At 45.4% G+C, this 19,191-nt stretch overlaps 1 protein-coding gene and 1 long non-coding RNA gene across 3 annotated transcripts in view; one reads left to right on the top strand and one right to left on the bottom strand.

The window, feature by feature from the left end:
- Positions 1-19,191, bottom strand: part of TSPEAR (thrombospondin type laminin G domain and EAR repeats) — a 39,638-nt gene that overhangs the window by 14,786 nt on the left and 5,661 nt on the right. The window contains exons 2-8 of one of the 2 annotated variants that reach the window (XM_083506442.1): positions 16,170-16,214; positions 14,371-14,591; positions 12,845-13,083; positions 11,075-11,165; positions 3,879-4,035; positions 2,301-2,432; positions 1,042-1,274 (exon numbers count right to left, since the gene is read on the bottom strand). In XM_083506442.1, coding sequence (XP_083362568.1) covers positions 1,042-1,274; positions 2,301-2,432; positions 3,879-4,035; positions 11,075-11,165; positions 12,845-13,083; positions 14,371-14,591; positions 16,170-16,214 — 1,118 coding nt within the window. The remainder of the gene's footprint in view (positions 1-1,041; positions 1,275-2,300; positions 2,433-3,878; positions 4,036-11,074; positions 11,166-12,844; positions 13,084-14,370; positions 14,592-16,169; positions 16,215-19,191) is intronic. The other variant, XM_083506441.1, reaches the window with a different exon arrangement.
- On the top strand, positions 11-18,442 carry LOC310708409. The gene is made up of 2 exons (XR_014527008.1): positions 11-575; positions 18,164-18,442. It is a non-coding gene; the product is annotated as an uncharacterized lncRNA (long non-coding RNA).

Raw genomic sequence — 19,191 nt, 5'->3', positions numbered from 1 at the left:
ATTGGGCACACTCCATAAAATGCTCTCAGAATTTCCTACAATAAAATAGTGAAACTGCTACAGAAGCCATATTTCATAAATAGCAATAGAGCAAGACACAGCAGTGCAATGAAAGTCAGCTTTGAAAAGCTCTTGCACTTTGCCACCAAACATCTCTGGTATGAGATTCTTGGTCTGCTAAAGTCTTCTAGCACAGCCTGCTCCAAATCTCTTATTCTAGAGCAAGTGTGGGGAACTTTTTCTGGCCAGAGGGCTGGATCTCTTCCCCACCCTGGCAAGTCAAAGTTGACAGGTGGGCAGGGCTGCCCACCTGCCCAACACCTGGCATATACTGATGTCATGTGATGTTTCCCTTTGAAGTATCATGAAGGTTTGAAGAAGCACGGGGGCAGGGCATTTGAAAGCCTTGATCAAGGCACATGCTGATGGGCAGGTAGGAGTGCGCTTTCAAACACAGCCCCCTCCATGCTTCAAACTGCAGAGTTCTGAAGGAAAAGCGCAAGGGGGAGTTGAAACTGATGGGTGGATAGGAATACACCTTTCTCAATCAAATTCCTACCCTTGCTGGCCAAATGGTAAGGAGTTTCCCCCATCCCTGTTCTAGATAAATAAGAACACCAGTATGGAGGTGTGGAGGAATTATATCTATATCCATTTCAATCTATATCTGTATATTTATTTGTGTTTGAAGGGGGAAATGTGTTGTGACCTTCATCAAAGTGCCTTGATTTGTCATGGTGTTGGAAGCCTACATAGTAGTAGTTATTGGGGACAGGTTATGACAGAGGAGAGAGAGAGATAATTATCACTTTACAAATGTATTAGATGGGGCCTGGATCAGGTAAATTTAATCCGATTGGTCTGGATGACAGTAGATTCTTAATGGCTTAAGGTTCCAATTCAGTTGGGAGTTGACTGTCAGATGGGGGGTTAACTGCCAGTTAAGGAACTGGTAAGGGAAGTGTGAGAAAAAGACCAGAGAGAAAAGCTGATGGGAATGGTGGAATATCCAGTAATACTAAAAATTAACTTACAATTTACCTTTTTTCCGATAGTAAAGAATTTCCAGGACTGGGCTTGGTAAGTGGGGATATTTTGGTATGCCACAAATTTCTCATCCGTCCATTTGTAGATGGCTGACCCTGGAGGAGTGTACCGATTAGCAGTAGCTGCAAAGAGTCCCACGTCAGGGATGACAAAGACCTCAATGCCCATGGTTTCAGAATTTGTAGCTAAACTCTGGTATTCTTCCAGATAGTCCAGTCTTTCTTCAACTATGAAATCAAATGGCATTAATAAGGGGATTCTGTAGGCAGAATGATCCAGCAGAATTAGCATTCCTGAAATTTATCTTCTCCTCCCCACCCCTTCTGTGACCCTCTTCCTTGGGCCTCCTATCTGCCCTGAATTTCCCTCTCATTCCTTCTGGTTTCCCTACCCCTGATCCTATTCAAACTTACCTTTCACATTTAGATCTAGCTTCTCTGCCATAGCTGTCAACCTTCCCTTTTTTGGCGGGAAATTCCCTTATTCCAGCGCCGTTTCCCGCTGCTTCCCGCTGCTAGCCCGGATTGTTAGATATCCCGTGGACTGTCCCTGGAACAGGTGAGGCTGCTGATCCCTTATTTTCGAGGCTGCTGATCCTTTATTTTCAAATCTGAAAGTTGACAGCTATGTTCTCTGCTCAGATACCTATAAGCCAGTTTAAACATGGTGCCTTAGCACCTCTCAGCTTGTTTGCACTTCTTTCTCATTGACGTCTATACTGCCTTGGTCATGTACACACAATGGAAGATGGCAGGATCCCCAAGGAGCTGGCTTCAGGCACCAGGCCTGCTGGCAGACCAACCCTGTATTACAAAGATGTCTGGAAACATGACATGAAGGCTGGCAACATTAACTCTGCCGTGAAAGAATCCCTCACAGATGACCACAGCACCTGGAGACAGGCAGTCAGGTTGTGCAACCACAGAAGTGACCAGAAGAGGAATGACTGCTTGGAGGAGCGCAGAAAGAAGAAATGCCATGCTTTACCTGCACCAGCACAACCAAACACCCTCATCTGCCCCAGCTGCAACAAAACATGTCTTTCCCATATTGGTCTCTACTGCCACAGCAGGGGCTGTAATTCCCCAAAGGTTTGACTTCACCTCCCAAAGGCACACTCCTGCATTGTCTCCCGAGACAGATGGAGGCCAACCAATTTGTTATTTATTGTTTGTAAGCTGATTTGAGATTTTGAGATGAATGAAAAGTGGAACAGAAATACAACCAATCAATCGGTACCCAGAAAGGCTTACCTTCTAGCAATGAAATCCATTTATCCCCGTTGCATATAAATAGCCCTTTCTGAGCAGCATTAAACCAGAACTGACCACTTTCACTTTTGGTACAGGGAGGGCGAGACCCCAAAGTCACCTTCATGTCTGCTTCTGAATGATAACAGAAAAAAAAAACCCAACACAAGTAAATTAGCAGCAAATAAATACTTGCTCTGGCACCACGAGAAATGCAATTATAGATATCAATACGCAACTGCACTGGATTATGTGAGATAATGCTTGGCTACAAACATGTTTTTCTCTGTGTTCATTTGCCACTGAACAAGTATGGTCTTTGATTTTTAAGGGGGGGGGGGCAATTCGAGAATGAGTTATAAACAGTGAATGGCCTTTTAGGCTTCCTCCACATGAATAGTTCACTTTTTGAATAATAAAAATTATATGTTATGGGAGGGGGTGGCATCAGGATTTTAGAGATGCTTAGGTGGGGCATGGCCAAAAAAAGATTGGGAACCACTGGTCTAGCAGATGAAGTCACCAAATAAGCCATGGTAAAGGCAGGCTGCTGGGTTCACACATAACACCAAGCTATAGTTAAAACAAACCAAGATTCATAAGCAAAACAACAAACCATCACTTCAGATTGTGGTTTTGTTGGCAATAAACAAGCCATGGTGGTGTGTGATAACAACCAAATCTTCTGCAAAGGAACAGTTCATCTAGAAGCACTCCGGGTATAATGTTTCATTACACCATAAACTAAGCAATGACAGTTGGCTTAATTAGGAGCTTGCACTGTGGAACTGTTGTTGAACCCCTTGGGAATTTTCCTATGGAATCCCACAGTCCCATTTTGTCCCTTGTAGCTCTTTAACATCTTTACATAAAACCACTTGGAGAGTTCATCTGAGGATTCAGAAGTAAATGTTACCAGTGGGCTGATAACACCCAATTATATCTCTTTGGCAACCTTGACCACTGGCCATGGTGGCTGAGGCAGACGGGAATCAATCTTCTACAATGTATACAATTTCTTCTCCCATATATACACACTACTGGATGGTAAGATTTGCAGGAGAGGCTCTGCTCCGAGTCTTGCCAGCCTCCGAAGTCAGGCAGGTAGGGATAAGGAGCAGGGCCTTCTCTGTGGTGACACCTTTCCACTAGTAAACGGCAAATCAGACATATGTTGCTGTCATCAAAGTATAAGCAAGAAATATTGTTTTTCATTTGATAACAGAAACACTGTACCATGTTTTTATTTATTAACAACATTTGTCCTAAGATACAAAATTTTCTGGGCGGCTTAAAGCAATATATTATGTATATCAGTGAAAAGGTCCACAAGGAAGAAAGGTTCATTAACTACAAGGAATCAGTCTCACAGTTTTATTGAAGGGGGAAACGAAACAGAATAGTATTATATGACAAAAGTGAAACGTACCCTTCTGCTGCTGCAAGTCAATCAGCCCAGATCTGTTCTAACTCCAGGCTCTCTCTCTGCACTTGGAAGGGTTACCAGCTTGTTCTCCTCTATAGTTTCCTAATGCAAGTTGCTGGAAGCCCCTCAAAACCTATTTTGTTTGTTTTACTGACCGTAAGGGTATTTCAGCAGCCCATTGCCCGCTGGTTTCACGGGGAGATCCTGCAGAATTTTAGGGATGGAGAGCACTGCTAGATTAAAGTTCATGCCAGTGCACATCCTTGAGGTAGCATCAGATCCTGGCAACAGGACCAGCTGCCTTAGCAAGCCCTGAAAAGAGAGGAAGACAGACTAGGGAATGAAATCAATCAGGATTGTTGGAAGACCATGGTTGGTATGCTTACAACATTGATTTTCTTTCTTTCTTTCTTTGTTCGGTTGATGATGGGGCTTAAGCCCATTTGAAAAATCATGGGCCCCAATTTTCATATGTGTGGGGAGCAATTGTGACTCATCAGTGACAGGAGAAAACTACCTTTCAGGTGCTCAGGGGCAGCCTCTTCATATTGCTCTATGTGTTAGTGGGCTATTGAATCTGCCATTGAACATTGATTCCAGGGCTGAACTCAGAGGTTCCAAAGAGTCTCTGCTCAAAATAAGTTCTGTGCTGCTGGCCTTTATTCTTTATGCGTTCACAGGAGCAACTTCTCACCAATGTGTACATGATGGTGTGAACAAGTATGGTATATGAGCAATAATTCTTTGACTAATCTGTCCTTTTACTATCCACATTAACAATGAGGGTAATAGGGAACACGAGAGAAATTATGACACTTTCATGTTATGTTGACCTTGTTGAAAGTGTATGGCTGAATTGTACATCACAGTGTAGATGCAGATCAAAGCAACATTTCATGCACAAACATACTAGGTCTTCATGGAATGCCGGATATTAAGGAGCATTTGCCTTTCAAACAACAGTATACTACCCCATGTTAACATTGGTTTGTAATTAAACACTTCTGCAATGGTTACTCTGCCACTTTGACAGGGATTAAACTGTTACTGAAGCTAATGTGGAAATAAGCTTCTACTGGTGGAGGAAAACCCACACCCTGTAATCTAAGAAAACTTACTATTCCATACTTTCTTGAACTAAGGATCTAGCTATACATTATTTAACATAGGTATGTAACAAAAACCTGCTGGGCTGGCTGTTTGTTCAAGGAGGGAGATTAGGAAAAAAGCACGCATGTGCAGTAGTTGTAAGAGTGTGGTAATTTTCCTTCACTTCAAATAAGGGAATGACTATTCAACCAGTGGAGCATAATGTCCTCAGGGGCACATTTAGAAGCAGTGAGCTGGCAGAAACAGAGGTGCTAGGAGTGGGGGCTGATCCATTTGGGCAAATGGGACACTGTCCCACCAGCCTCAATCTGCATTCAGCCAGCCCCCACCTGCCCTGCCTTCTTTCTTACTACTAGTCCTGGAGGTGGCTCTGGCTGTCAAGTTCCTCCTCCTCCTCCTCCTCTTCCTCAGAGCTGCCCCCTTTGGAACTCAGCAGGGAGAAGAGTTGGCTCTGCCTATCAGTGGCTCTGCCTCTATCTACTGTTGGCTGCTATGACTTCTGAGTCTTCCTGAGAAGTGAGCCTGTGAAATCTACTTCAGAAAGGGCAGCAAGAGACAAAATTCCCTGGACTTGCAGACATAGGCGCTGACTCCATGGGGCCTGAGGGGGCCTGAGCCCCCTCAAAAATTCGATTGGGGGGGCGGAGCCCCCCCAATAATTTAAGAAAATTATTAGTGCGCGAACCTTCGTGTAAAGTCTGGCGGGCCAGCGCTGCGGCCGCGGCGACATCAAAAGGACTGGAGAGTCCCAAGGAGATTGCACGGCGGGGGAGAGAGAGAGGGAGAGAGAGGCAGGAGGTGCACTCGCTCGCCGCGTGCACGCACACGCAAATACAAACACACCAAGGGAGAGGGAAAAGTGTTTTGCAGGAGGAGCTGCTGCCGCCGCCGCCGCTGCTGCTGCCAGGACGCGCCAGAGGGAGCCGCCGGGTGGGAGGGGGAATCCGAACGGAACAACAAGAAGAGAGAGAGAGAGAGAGAGAGAGAGAGAGAGAGAGAGAGAGAGAGAGAGAGAGAGAGAGAGCAGCAGCGTCTCTGAATGGGCTGGATATTCCTCCTCAGGCGGCGCTGGCTCTGTGGCTCCCGGGGCCTGGGCGGCAGCAAGCAAAGCAAAGGAGCCGCCGACCGAACAGCAGCAGCAGCCGCCTGCCTGCCTGCCTGCAAGCCTGCCTTCTATACCAAGGTCCAGGTTCTTACCTGGTCTACCTGGAAGAAGGCAGGCAGGCAGGCAGGCAGGGAGGCATGGGACGTCCACGCACCCTGGCCTGCTGCCTTCCTGCCTGCCTGCGGCTGCCTGGCGCTTCTATACGAAGGTACAGGTTCTTACCCGGTCTACCTGGAAGCAGGCAGGCAGGCAGGCAGGCAGGCAGGGGACGGCCATGCTGCCTGCCTGCCTGCCTGCCGCCCGCCTGTCACTTCTATACAAAGGGCCAGGTTCCTACCCGGTCTACCTGGAGGGAGGCGGGCAGGCACGGGGGTCCTGCTCAAGCAAGGAACCGACGCCTACCCGGCCAACCCGCTGCCTTGAGGCAGGAGCAGCAGCTGCGCGGGGTCTCGCGTTCTCTCAGAGGCTCGCGCTGCTTCTCGCGTTCTCCCTCCCCCAGGACCCCGGTATGGGCCCCCCCAATATTTTTTATAAGTCGGCGCCCCTGCTTGCAGATGATGTCCCTGCATGCTACGTGTCTGGCACCCAATTTGCCTAGAACAGGTGTGGGGAACTGGGGAACCTCTGAACCTCCAGATGTTGCTGAACTCCCATAATCCTTTGTCATTGACCACGATGGCTGGGTTGACAGCTGTAGTTCAGCAGCATGTGGAAGCCCAAAGGATTCCCACACCTGGTCTAGAATTACTGCTTCCCCTATGCCTCTCATTCATCTATAAGTCTTTTGGGACAGTAACTGGATCCTTTTTATGGCTTTCCTGCACTAGTTTCTCTCTCTAAATGTACTCTCAGCATCTCAGAAACAATTTGCCAGACCCCCCATCTTCCAATTATCCCCTTAGAGCCAGTTCTAGCACTCCCCCAATACACCTCTTTCAGCCACCCATCCTGAGCACACACCCACACCCTCGGTGCAAATAGTTTGGCTTTTCACTCTCTTTAAGCTTGAGATGTACGCTTCAGGCTGTTTTGTCATAATCTGAATTTAATAAATCATTTGTAAGTGCGAGATGAAGATCAGCATAAATCACTTCAGCTAATGTCTTCTTCATTTCCTGTTTGTTCTACCTGATCTTGCAAAGACTCTTTTTGACTACAATGGAAAGCATTTCAAGAAAACATTATTTTTTAAAAAAATGAACGATTGTTGACCTTTAACCATCGCAAAACATTAAGAAAGGGATAGGTGGTTTTGTCGCAAAGATGTACTCAGAAACAAATCACGTTTTCTGGGATGCAAAAGTGTGGGAGTTTTGGCAGTCAAATCTAACAATGCTAGTTAGTAAATGAAGGGGTAAGGACCACAGAGCTGTAAATTCCTAGAGAAGGCACACTCACAATGACTTGTTACATTTGTGTATGTGGATTCACAGTGCTCTGAGCCTCGATTCGATATACCGTGTCCGTTCTGTAGGTTTTGTAACTTGAACCAACCAAATGGAACACATCTCATAGCCAAAAAACCAGAGCATGTCCAACAGTCCCTGCTTGAAAACTTCCACGGATAGTTCACCACCCCTCTAGGTATCTCTCCAGTTTTTAAACTAATTTGGCTGATAGGCCATTTTCAGGCATAATTCAAAGTGGTGATGCTTCCCTTTTAAACCCCTAAATAGTCTGGGGCCCAGATATCTGGAGAGTGGTTTTCTTTTATATGAACCTTTGTGATTGCTAAGGTGATAATTGGAGGCCCCTGCTTAAAATTAGGGATGACCAAATACATCAATTTCATTATCTCATTTGTCCAGTTTTAAGTTCAGTTCTCCATATTTCTACATCAACTTGTGATTATTACTTTCTAAAGTCGTCCTGAAAACATAGCAGCATTTTAGTGCAAATTTCTCCTAAATACACATTTTGTATGCAGTTTTGTCTAATATACACATTTTTGCAAAGCATTTTCACCTATGCATTTTTGTATGCTACTTTAAGTAGCATACATATGAATTTATATGCACAATTTACCCTAGTGTGTGCATTTTTGTACACATTACTTGGCTGGAGAACTGCGCTGCAAAATCTGGAGAAGTGTGAATTAGCTAAGTCTACATTTGATTGCAAGCTGAATCAAATTTCTCTCCCATCCCTACTTAAAAATCCCTCTGCCTTCTGAAATGAGGTTGGTGATGACAGAAGAAAGGGGTCCCACCCCTTTTCCTGGTCCTTCTGGCAGCCCACACATATCGTATGTTCTCCCCAGAGAGCCTTGCCTGGTACTGAATTAGATGTCCTTCCCGCAGCAGACATTTTTATTTAGTCAGCCTTTCCAACATGGCAGCTGGTTTTAATCCAGTAAATTTTATTGGTTGCTGCTAGTTTTTATTACTCTCTTTATGTTTTTTACAGTTCCATCATTGTTAAGTGATATCTATAGCTATCTGAAATTGTTTTAACGACTATTATGAGCCACCCTGGAAGTTTTGTTAAACTGCAAGTGGCGTGGACATTTTGAAAAAAACCAACAAAATAATAAAATCCCCACACAAGGTTGGGGATTCTCATTATTTCGGTATATCTGTGTTCTCTTCAGATATCACATGGACCAGAGATGAATGAAAGTGTTGGTTCTGGCTTCTCTCCATTTCTTGTTTTTCCAGTTTTCAGTTCTCCACATATAGCACACATTTGCATTTTTTAAAAAAGTCCTAATGAAAATTCGGTAACATTTTACTGCACATTTCTCCTAATATGCACATTGTTTTATGCAATTTTTCCTCATATACACATTTTTTTCAAAGCAATTTCTGTAATATAATGCACTTTCATTTATCTTTCTCACCAATACATGTATTTATATGCACACTTTAACTTAGCATAAGCATTTTGTGCACATTACTTGGCTGGAGAACTGTAATGCAAAAACTGGTGAAGTGTGAATTTCAAAGGGTAGCTGTGTTCCGTTTCACATTTTGTTTCGGAAAATTTCTGCAAGTTTGCCTTGAAATGGTAATTGAATCCAATTTCTGCCCCATCCCTATTCTTGATTCATCTTTCTTGTCTTAGAGGTTTCTGTGTCTTTCTGCCTGTGATTTTTGCTATGAAAATCTTTGGCTATCAGATTGGCTTTCCTTTGGCTTTGTAGGCTTATTATCAGCTTTTATCTTGTCCATAATTTGTGGGCATGGAACACTCAGATCATCCTTCCCAAAGGCTGAGTTATCTTGAACCAGACGCTTCTCTGCTCCTGTCGGCTCCTTTTCACAAGTTAGTTTTAAAAGAAGGGAAAATAGAATTTTATCTCTCACTCAATCGTGTCTCCCGGTCCCAGCCACACACGGTATTATGTATCTGTTGCAATGTCGGCTCATGAAAGCCTGCTGATCTATCTGAGAAAATGGCTAAAAATTATCGCCAGCAACCCAGAAATGAACAGAAGCTGTTCCATGTATGCATCTGCTGTTTATCTGGAAATGCTACAAGAGAGAGGGAAAGCCAAAGCATTCCTAGCAGATTAATACCACGGCTTCCATCAGTGTGATTCCCTCAGGGTCTGTTCTGAAGTTGGTTTGATCTTTATGCAGAGCTTTGCATACTCCAGAGTTTTATGAGGCCTGCACAGAACATGGCTGATGAATGTCACAGAAACTCTTAACGCAGACCACTTTTTATCAATATCTCACCTCACAACCTACATAAAATTGTCACGTCCCCTGTCACAGGGTACCCATGTTGGCTTGAAAAGCAGTGAAGGCTGGCCCTCTAGGGCAAATGGGGCACTGACCCACCAACCTCGGTCTGCCTTCAGACACCCCACCTGTCTGCCTTCTTACTTACTGTACAAATAGTCTAGAGCAGTGGTTCTCAACCTGAGGGTCCCCAGATGTTGTTGGACTACAACTCCCATCACCCCATGCTAGCTAGGGGTGATGGGAGTTGTAGTCCAACAACATCTGGGGACCCACAGGTTGAGAAAGGCTGGTCTAGAGGGTAGCACCAGGGGCGGAAGAAGGGGGTGCGGTGGGTGTGGGCCACCTCGGGTGTCACCACTGTTGGGAGTGACAAAATGCTGGGCAGCACTCACCGTGGGGCCTGCAGCATGCCCGAGTCATGCATATTTCTCCTGGAAGAGACACGGTGGCTTGGCCGTGCACAGGCTCCGCTCTGCCCAAACGGTCCACCCTCTGCCTCCTCTCCAGCTGTAGGGCGGCTGACTGGGAGGAGGCAGGCAGACTCCGGAGGCCCCATGGTGCACCCCGTCCCTATGGGTAGATTGCCCCGTCCTCACCCCGCCGCTACGGGTGGATCGCCTCGCCCTCACCCTGCCCCTATGCTTCCTCCGCCACTGAGTGGCACTGCCTTTCCCCTTCCTTCTCATGAGTCTCAGCGTTGCCCCTCAGCCGGAAGGAAGACGGGGACAAAAATAGAATCAGTTGGCTCCGCCTCTCATTGGGGCTCTGGCTCCACCCACTGTTGACCTTCCTGCCTTCTGGCCCACCAATCCCAATAGCCACCAGCCAGCACTGCTGAAGAGGGTTCCGAGTCAGATGATGGACTAGTCCCTGTCCATTCAACACTGCCTTGGCCTGAAAACATGGCTCCTCCAGTATCCTCAGAGTTCGACTTCACCTGCAGTGTCTCTTGCGCCACCATTACTGAGCCAGACCCTCAGTCCATCTGCCTCAGCGTTATTTCTATCGCTGGCTATCAATAGTTAACTAATTCTCAGTAGGAGCCCTTCTTGGAGGAGCCAGGGATTGAACCTGGGATTTTCTGCAAGTTAAACACGTGCTCTACCACTGAGCTTTGGCCCTTTCCATTGCTAGAAGGATGGGTATGCTGCAACATTTTGCTGCAGTCTCTACTTGTCTCTATACTAGACTTAAATTGATCAGTTTCCTCAGAGAATCCAGGGAACTGTATTTCCACAAGGGGGGAGCTAGGAATCTCAAACAAGAAATTCTCAGTATCTTGCCAAGCTATAATTCTCAAAATGGTTTGGGGGTACCAATGAAAGTTAAAGTGATATTAAACGGGCATGGATTGATAATGCACATCTCCATCCCCATGTGCGGCAGAGTCAGCCCATTGTATGCTGAATGGCTATGATAATCTCTTCAACACAAATAGTGTACTCACAGTGAAGAAACCTTTTCTTCTCCTTCTGCTCCCTACATAAAACCGGGATCCTGTCACAGTCAAGGATGTGGGGAAAACAGCATCTGTAATCCTAAGGTGAATAAAAAGGAAAGCAATATGTATCCAGACAGTTAAGTCATCATCACTGGTAACAGCAGAGGTAACAAAACTTTGCATTCACACATCAAGGGTTGGGGAACCTGAAGTCCATGGGCCTATTGTGGCCCCTCAAGCCTTTCTTTCTGGCCCCTGAGACTCTCCCCAGACCTGAATCCTTCCCAGCCACACCTCCCACTGGCCCTGCTTCACAATCTCCTTGAGTGCTTTTGCCTGGCTGGAATGAGTCCTTGAACTCTCTGCTGTTGCCTCTTGCTTCCCTGGATGAAGGATAGAGAGGTGTTTGTGCACAGAAACCAGCTTACTATAAAATGCATATTCATTGCTCTGCCCAATTTTACTCTAGGCTCCGCCCACCCCTGGAATGTGACACACACACACACTCCCCAAATGTTGCCTACAAGGGAATTCAGGCTGGAAAATGTCCCGTCCCCCCTTGCAGTAAGGTTTACCATGAAGACACAGGACGTTCCTGCTTCACCACCTTCCCTAGTATGAATAGGAGCAGCAAACCATGGTCCCCTAGCTTGGCATTATGTCCAAGTTAGGGGCTGTGGTTTGTTTCACTTCAAAGAAGCCATGACGGGACACAAAGATTTGTTCTTAGCTTATCAATCTTGGACAATACATGGTGTCAGGCTCAGACGGTTATGCTCCTCTGGGAGTTACGGAGTAAACCATTTACAGGCAACTCCCAATTCACACAGGAGTTTCATTCCAAGGCACTGCGCATTTACTGTAAGTGAAATCGCATATACAGTGGTACCTCGGGTTAAGTACTTAATTTGTTCCGAAGGTCCTTTCTTAACCTGAAACTTTTCTTAACCTGAAGCACCACTTTAACTAATGGGGCCTCCTGCTGCCACCGTGTCACCGGAACACGGTTTCTGTTCTCATCCTGAGGTAAAGTTCTCAACCCGAGGTACTATTTCTGGGTTAGCAGAGTCTGTAATCTGAAGCATATGTAACCTGAAGCGTATATAACCCGAGGTACCACTGTATTTAAAAGACCATTGGAAAAGCCTGCGTGTATGCAGAGTTGTGCACCTTTTGAGTGCATGTAAATGGGGAGTTGCCTGTACTATATTTTTTTTTATAAAATTGTGCAAAATAGGGTTGCAGCTTATCTGCTGTTTCTGCAATCCATTTGTGCCTTCAATCCTTCCGGGCGGCTATGACAGGCTAATTGCTCCCATGACATTGCATCTTGTTGACCTAGTTGGTTACCCACCCTATCTACAATCACACTTTCATAGTCTGGAGGCTAAACTGGAGTACAGAGCACCATTAGGCAGCGGGTGGGGGGCCCAAATGCAGCCCTTTAGCCCCTGGGGTTCTCTTCAGGATGCTGAACTAGATGGCCCATTGGCCTGATCCAGCAGGCTTTTGTTACATTCTCACACACCCTCCCATAGGCTGCTCCCTCCTGTGATCATGCTTCTCTCTTGCTTTTCTGGAAGGTGGACGGAGGTGCATGCGTGCCTGTAGAAAACTAGAGGCAGATTTTGGCCAGGACCTGATGAAAAGAGCTCCCACGTTTTGCACAAAGCCTTCAGACTTCCCAGTTCTGGGCAGTGCAATTTTCCATGCAGCCCCAACCCAGGGATGGTGGTGGCGGCAAAATTACCCCTGAATTGTACGTGCTTCACGTACACATCTGTGGGGATGCTGCAGTCCACAGTGAGAGAGAAGGAGCCTTTAGTTACTGCCAGTACCAGTGTGTGCCACTGATTGTCTGCCAAAAATACGTCCCGGAAGGTGACCCGTGTTTGCCAGCCATTGGAAAGCTCTCTGCTCCAGAAGATGAAGTGAATTTTATTCCTCGAATATCGGAGTCCAAGCAGCAGAGTGTCACTGTTTTCCTCCAAAACCGTAAAGATGTACTCGTTTCTCTGAAAGGACAGTTAAAGGCTGTTAGTTGGAAAACTTCCCCCTGCTCCTCCTATTTATCAACCTGACCAGTCAAAAAATTTTGCAAAAAAAGAAAAGAAAACCTTTAATCCTAAGCATTGGAGCAACAATAAGGTTCTCCAAATAAATGTCCTCCAAAACTCATTTTTTGAAAACACAGTTAAGCTTGTCAGCCTGAAATACATTATTTTCTTCTACCAGCATATGAATCACTAATTTAATTTTTTTAGCACTCTGGCCCCAGCTTCCCAATACATTTAAAGCAGTATCATACCACTTTTAACTGTCATAGCTTCCTTCCAAAGAATCCTGGGAAGTGTGGTTTGTCAAGAGTGCTGAGAGTTATTAGGACGACCCTATTCACCTCAGAGAACTACAATTCCCAGTTCTCTGTGTACACCACCTCAAAATTCATCTAGGTAGTTCTCTGGCTAACTTCAGATTGAAACTGGTATGTCAGGGAACACCTCAAAACACAGTACAGTGGAACCTTGGTTCCCGAACGGCTTAGTTGACGAACAAATCGGCTCCCGAATGCCACAAACCCGGAAGTTAGTGTTGCGGTTTGGGAACGTTTTTCGGAAGCCAAACATCCATTTCGGCATTGTTTCCGGGGCCAATCAGCCAATCAGAAGCCGCACCTTGGTTTTCGAACATTTTGGAAGTTGAACGGACTTCCATAACGGATTGAGTTTGAGAACCAAGGTACCACTGTATTTCATAAGAAATGACAGGATAGAGGCAAACATTGTGTGTATACCGATTCCCAAACCTGTGGTGGGAACACACTGGATGCAGAGTGAACAGGGAGTGTGTACACAGCCTAACTTCCAAATAAAGATAGAATCAAGCTCCAGTTGCATTTTGTTTCCTGTGCTATCACAATCCAGAAAAAAAGTAAACCCCAGGATGTTTTTCCAAGTTCTTTTTTTAAGGATATAATTCATAAAGCACATCATGACCAATTAAAGATTATCTCTTGTCACCTGTGACAGTTTTATTTCATCACCTACAGCATAAATTATGCATAGTGATTCTATCAGGCATCCGAGTACATTTACATCCAAGTAAATATGCCAACAACTGTTCCAGTTTATATGGAATGAGCTATTTAAATCACGTGATATTGCGAAGTTTGCCAAATTGATTACAGTATTACGGTAATTAAGATCAGGTTTAGCAAACTGAATTCACCAACCACGATTTTATCGGTGGATACGTGATTCTGCTCTAGTGTAAAAAAACAAAACAACCTTCCACATGCGTACCTTGGACTGCATGGGGAAAGCTTTTAGGGTGACCACAATGGAGAATTCCTCTGGGAAGATGTCACAGTGTATGAAAATCCGTGATGCGGGAAAACTGAGAAAGCGAGGGCGCATTGCAGAGAACTGGAAGCCACGTGCTCCTTGGATCTGGATCATCCGTATCCCACTCTTCACCCCATTCACAGGAACCACTTCGGAGAGAATATCCAAAGGACGCAGATCTACACCAGAGACAGCACCAAAACACATTACTAAAACTGGTGAAACACAGCAAAGGGCTGCAAAGGCTGTTCCTGAAAGGCCAGGCACTTATGCCAGGAAAACGGCTTCGAGATTAATCAAAATAATGGGAAGAACTGATTAGCTGGCTGCACGCAGAAGATTTTTTTTAAAAATCCCTCTGGGTTTTTTTAACCAAACAGAGGTAAGGACATTGACATAGAACTGAAAGTGGACCATCAAGTCCTATGGTTGCCAGATACAGTGGTACCTCGGGTTAAGTACTTAATTCGTTCCGGAGGTCTGTTCTTAACCTGAAACTGTTCTTAACCTGAAGCACAACTTTAGCTAATGGGGCCTCCCGCTGCCGCCGTGCCGTCAGAGCACGATTTCTGTTCTCATCCTGAAGCAAAGTTCTTAACCCGAGGTACTATTTCTGGGTTAGCGGAGTCTATAACCTGAAGTGTATGTAACCTGAGGTACCACTGTATCCCTTATTCTAAGCAAGTGTCTTTTATTTTTTGAAACTAAACACTTATTCCATCGCAGGACAGTCCACAAAACAGAAATGCAAGATGAAAACACAAATAAGTAGTTAAAACCAAAATAATAAAACAATAGCCCCACCCTCCCACAAACACATTTAAAAGGCAGTAAAATATAAATCAGCCAAAGATCTGGTTGAAGAGGAACATTTTCACCTGTCCCCTAAATATATATATAGTGGTACCTCTTCTTATGAGCGTGATCTGTTCTGGGGTGCCGTTCACACCCCGAAAAGTTCATAAGTAGAGTGCCGCTTCTGCGCATGTGGTGAACCCGGAAGTAAACACTTCCAGGTTTGCCACGTAACCTGCAAAGCCACAACGTGAAGCAAACGTAACACGAGGTATGACTATATGATGAAGGTGCCAGGTGAACCTCATTGGGGAGAGAATTTCACAAACTGAGAGCCACTGGAGAGGCACATCAAAAAAGGGCCTCAGATGATGAACACAGCCAGGATGAATTTATATGGGGAGAGGCAGTCCTTGAGGCATTGCAGTTCTGAGCCATTTAATAAAGACCAGACATCGTCTAACCTCCATGTGAGTTTTGTGCAATCAAATCAGGATGGATGGTCTACAAACAGGTGATTTCAGCAGCCCAGAATCAGACAACTGCAGCGTTACTAGATAGATATAGATGTGAGGTTCCAGGGATTTGGCCTCAAGCCTAGCTATCCTTGTTACGCAACCAACTCACTCAAATCTACATACGTCTCCACAAAAAGATAGTCAGTTTCCAAATAATTCAAATTATTCACAGAAGAAAGCAAGACACATGTGTGGCCCTAGGGAATCACATGGACTGAGGGAAAGAGGATAAGCCTCTATGACAGAAAACATCTGGTAAGTACAGACACCAGCCTCGCAGGACCAGCTGAGCCGCGTGAAGATTGTCTGCGGTGTTTCAAACAAACACCAGCAACACCAAATTAGGTCCATTTAGCAGCAGGGAAAACACCCACCGTTTGATGTCTTCCCAATATTGTGCTAGGGGGTGGGGGTGGGGGCAAATAGGAAGGGATTAAACCTTACCTGGAGGCTCCACATGCTTATGCAGCACCAATATAATTTCTTTCCGTAAAAAGGAAAAAAAGAAACCCACATTTTAAATTAACTGCTATTCTTTGCCTAAGGAGGAAAAGGAAATGGTGGTATTGAGCCATTGCAAGAAAATTGCCTGATAATTGTATGGAAGTGATAGCCATTTTGCAATTCTGTCATTAATAGCTGGAAGTAAGGAAGGCTCCATACACACCATGCATTTAAAACACACGACTCCCCCCGCAAAATTCTGGGAACTGCAGTTTACCCCTCGCAGAGGTACCATTTCCAGCACCTGTTGTTAACCAACAACAGTTCCTTGAATTATTTGGGGCGTGTCATGTGCTTCAAAAGTATGGTAAATGTAGACAGCCTTGAATTGCGGTTCTAACCTTCCTCGTTTGGGATTAAGAGCCAATAAGTGCAGTTGGGCAGCCACAGTACACAGGCAGCCAGCTTTTCTCTTGATCTAGGTTGAATAAGCTACCTTGAAGAGCTGTGCAACTCAAAAACCTTGCATACATCTATCCCAACTAAAGATTGGCAAAGTAAATTATCCTGTGCCTGCAACTGATTCACCAGATTTGGCTGGATGCTGTCATTAATTTTGTTTTCATTTCCTGTATCAGTCAGCATGCTGTTAGTCACATCAAAGCTACTGGGCTTTTCCCTACCCCTCAAGTTTACCCCCTTGCAGATGTTTTATAAATGCAAGAATGGTGAGAGGCATGTGCACATCTATATATATTAGTTTTGAGATCTGAAAGACCCTACACATTTTGATGTATCTTCAGATGGATGCATGGAGGTAGGTCATATACAACAAACTTCTGCACATCCACGCATGCATATATAACATCTAAAATAGGTTTGGCTTCTTATTTCCTTTTTTCTCTCCCAAGCCTAATGACTGGGGTTACAGGAGAGGGGCAAGTGAGTGCCCCTCCACACAGGTGCTATATTAGTGGCGGATTTATTCTCCTTTCATTTGTTGTGTGACATTTCCTCAATGCTACCACATGACTGTTGCCTAGGGAGGCTACAGAGCAACAAAACTAGGACAAAAATAAACAGGAAGCAGGAAGTGATGGGATATGCACTGATTGGAAATGAAGCAGTGTGACTGCCCCCAAACTTTTGCAGATGCAAACTATGTTGAAAGTGGGATCATGTTTGAGCACCTAATAGCATCATGAGCACAAAGGATCATGGATGTGAAAAAAGGGGTGTCTGCAGGAACCCTATGTGCATGCGGGGGAGGGTGCGTGTGCTGCATGCAAGATGCCCACAACAGTTTCTCTAGTTTGTAAATGTACCCATCGCAGGGGCGTGGGGGGCACATTTCTTGGGTGGGGGTGCTGCTCACACTGCCCTCCCCAAACCTCGCTTCACGAGGCTGGGATCATTCCAGCCTTGCAAAGAGGCTCAGGGCTGGTGTCGCTTTGGCAAGGGCTAGGCTGGCATGCAGTGGGCTCCTTTTGTCCAGCTCTCCCGGCACATGTGTGCGCCCGTCCTGGGCGCCATTAAAGCACACTCCACCGCTGGCCCATGGGAGTCCAAAAATGTTGACACCCCCTGATGTAAATGAACTACCCATTTTAAAAAATCAGATCCCTTCTTGATCCCTAGGTGTGATGCTCCTCCTCAAGTAGACAAAGCTGCTCCGTGTTTCTTTTCTCAATGGGAAGACTGACTGTGGTAGGTTAGCACAGGCACTTTGAGCAGCTCAGCTGTCTGTGGCTTGCAGACAGATTCCTCGGAGATGGTGGAGCACCTCGGTCTCAAACTGACGTAAAATGAAAGCCAAAGCAGTTATTTTCAGTTCACCTCCCACATTATACAGACGCTCTTAATGATTAAAGTGCAGTGAGGGATTATGCAGAATCTTATTAATGATTACAGAACAGCAGCTGTGGATACTTGAGAGAAGTGAGGCAAATTATGTTGCGAAGACTCTGACTAGATCCTTCTTTCACTTTTAACAGAGACTCGAGGAGGGCCACATCATCCAAGAGATCAAGGGAATGCCTGGGGCAGCCTTTTCAAAAGCTCTTAAGTTACACAGGAGCCTAAATCTCCCTTGGCTGGCAAAGCGATGGAGCTCCACTCTGGGCCCTAAAGAGAAGAAAGCAGGGAGCAGGGAGGGAAAGCAGCCTGACTGCAGCGTGGCTTCTAAAATAACCAAACTGGCATAGCACTCTGGATGCACAAAGCCCCTCAGAACCTCACAAGCACAACAGCCTCCTTGAGATATTTATGCTGCATATGGTTTAAACGTCAGTTTTTCATTTGTATAAGGTGTTTGAACTTGCAAGCGTAGAGCCTTTCCTGCAAAATCTCCACAGCAAACATTCATAGTCACATGTTCACTTGAAGTTATACAACTGGGGTTGGGAGTGAGGAATATGCCCCTCATATCTTCTGTGTGAAAACACTCAAAAAAGCATCAGGTTGCATAATATACAAGTGTTCTAAAAACTACATGACATCTTAATATCGGCCACGTGCAGCCATCAGTTCAGTGGGTTTGATCTGGCAGCTCTAAAAGATTGTGATGGAAGCACCTGCCAGGTGTACTGGGAGTGGTTCCTCATGTCTCTGAACCACACTGGAGAGAATCAGCCTTTGGTATTGTCAGTACATGCAATGCCTTCAACTTTGCCAGTTATCCATCAGTCTGGTTGTTCGTCGGATGGCAGATGTGTGCCAGGCCCTAAGAGATGGAGGCCATTCTCCATTCCTGTAGCAGGAATTCAGCACAGCTCTCAGACTTAAGGCTAGTTGGCTGAGTTCTCCTGTTGAACATGTTCCAGTTAATTATTTTAAATTGAAACTCAGAGGCCTATGTGGGTGAACTCTAAAAAGGGGTGTGAATCAGGGCCTCTGCAGGCCCATCATGTCTCAATTTAAGAATTCCTGTCTCAAAACAGACAAAGGCTGCGTTTGAGGGCTTTCTAGATCAGCCTTCTGGGTGCCTTCTTACTCAAGAGTTCCCCAACCACAGCGTTTTTTT

The sequence above is a fragment of the Podarcis liolepis genome (genome assembly GCF_965112155.1).
Source record: "Podarcis liolepis genome assembly, chromosome: 5".
Taxonomy (NCBI): domain Eukaryota; kingdom Metazoa; phylum Chordata; class Lepidosauria; order Squamata; family Lacertidae; genus Podarcis; species Podarcis liolepis.
The sequence above is the reverse complement of the archived record's forward strand: the minus strand, read 5'-3'. Positions and strand labels throughout refer to the sequence as shown.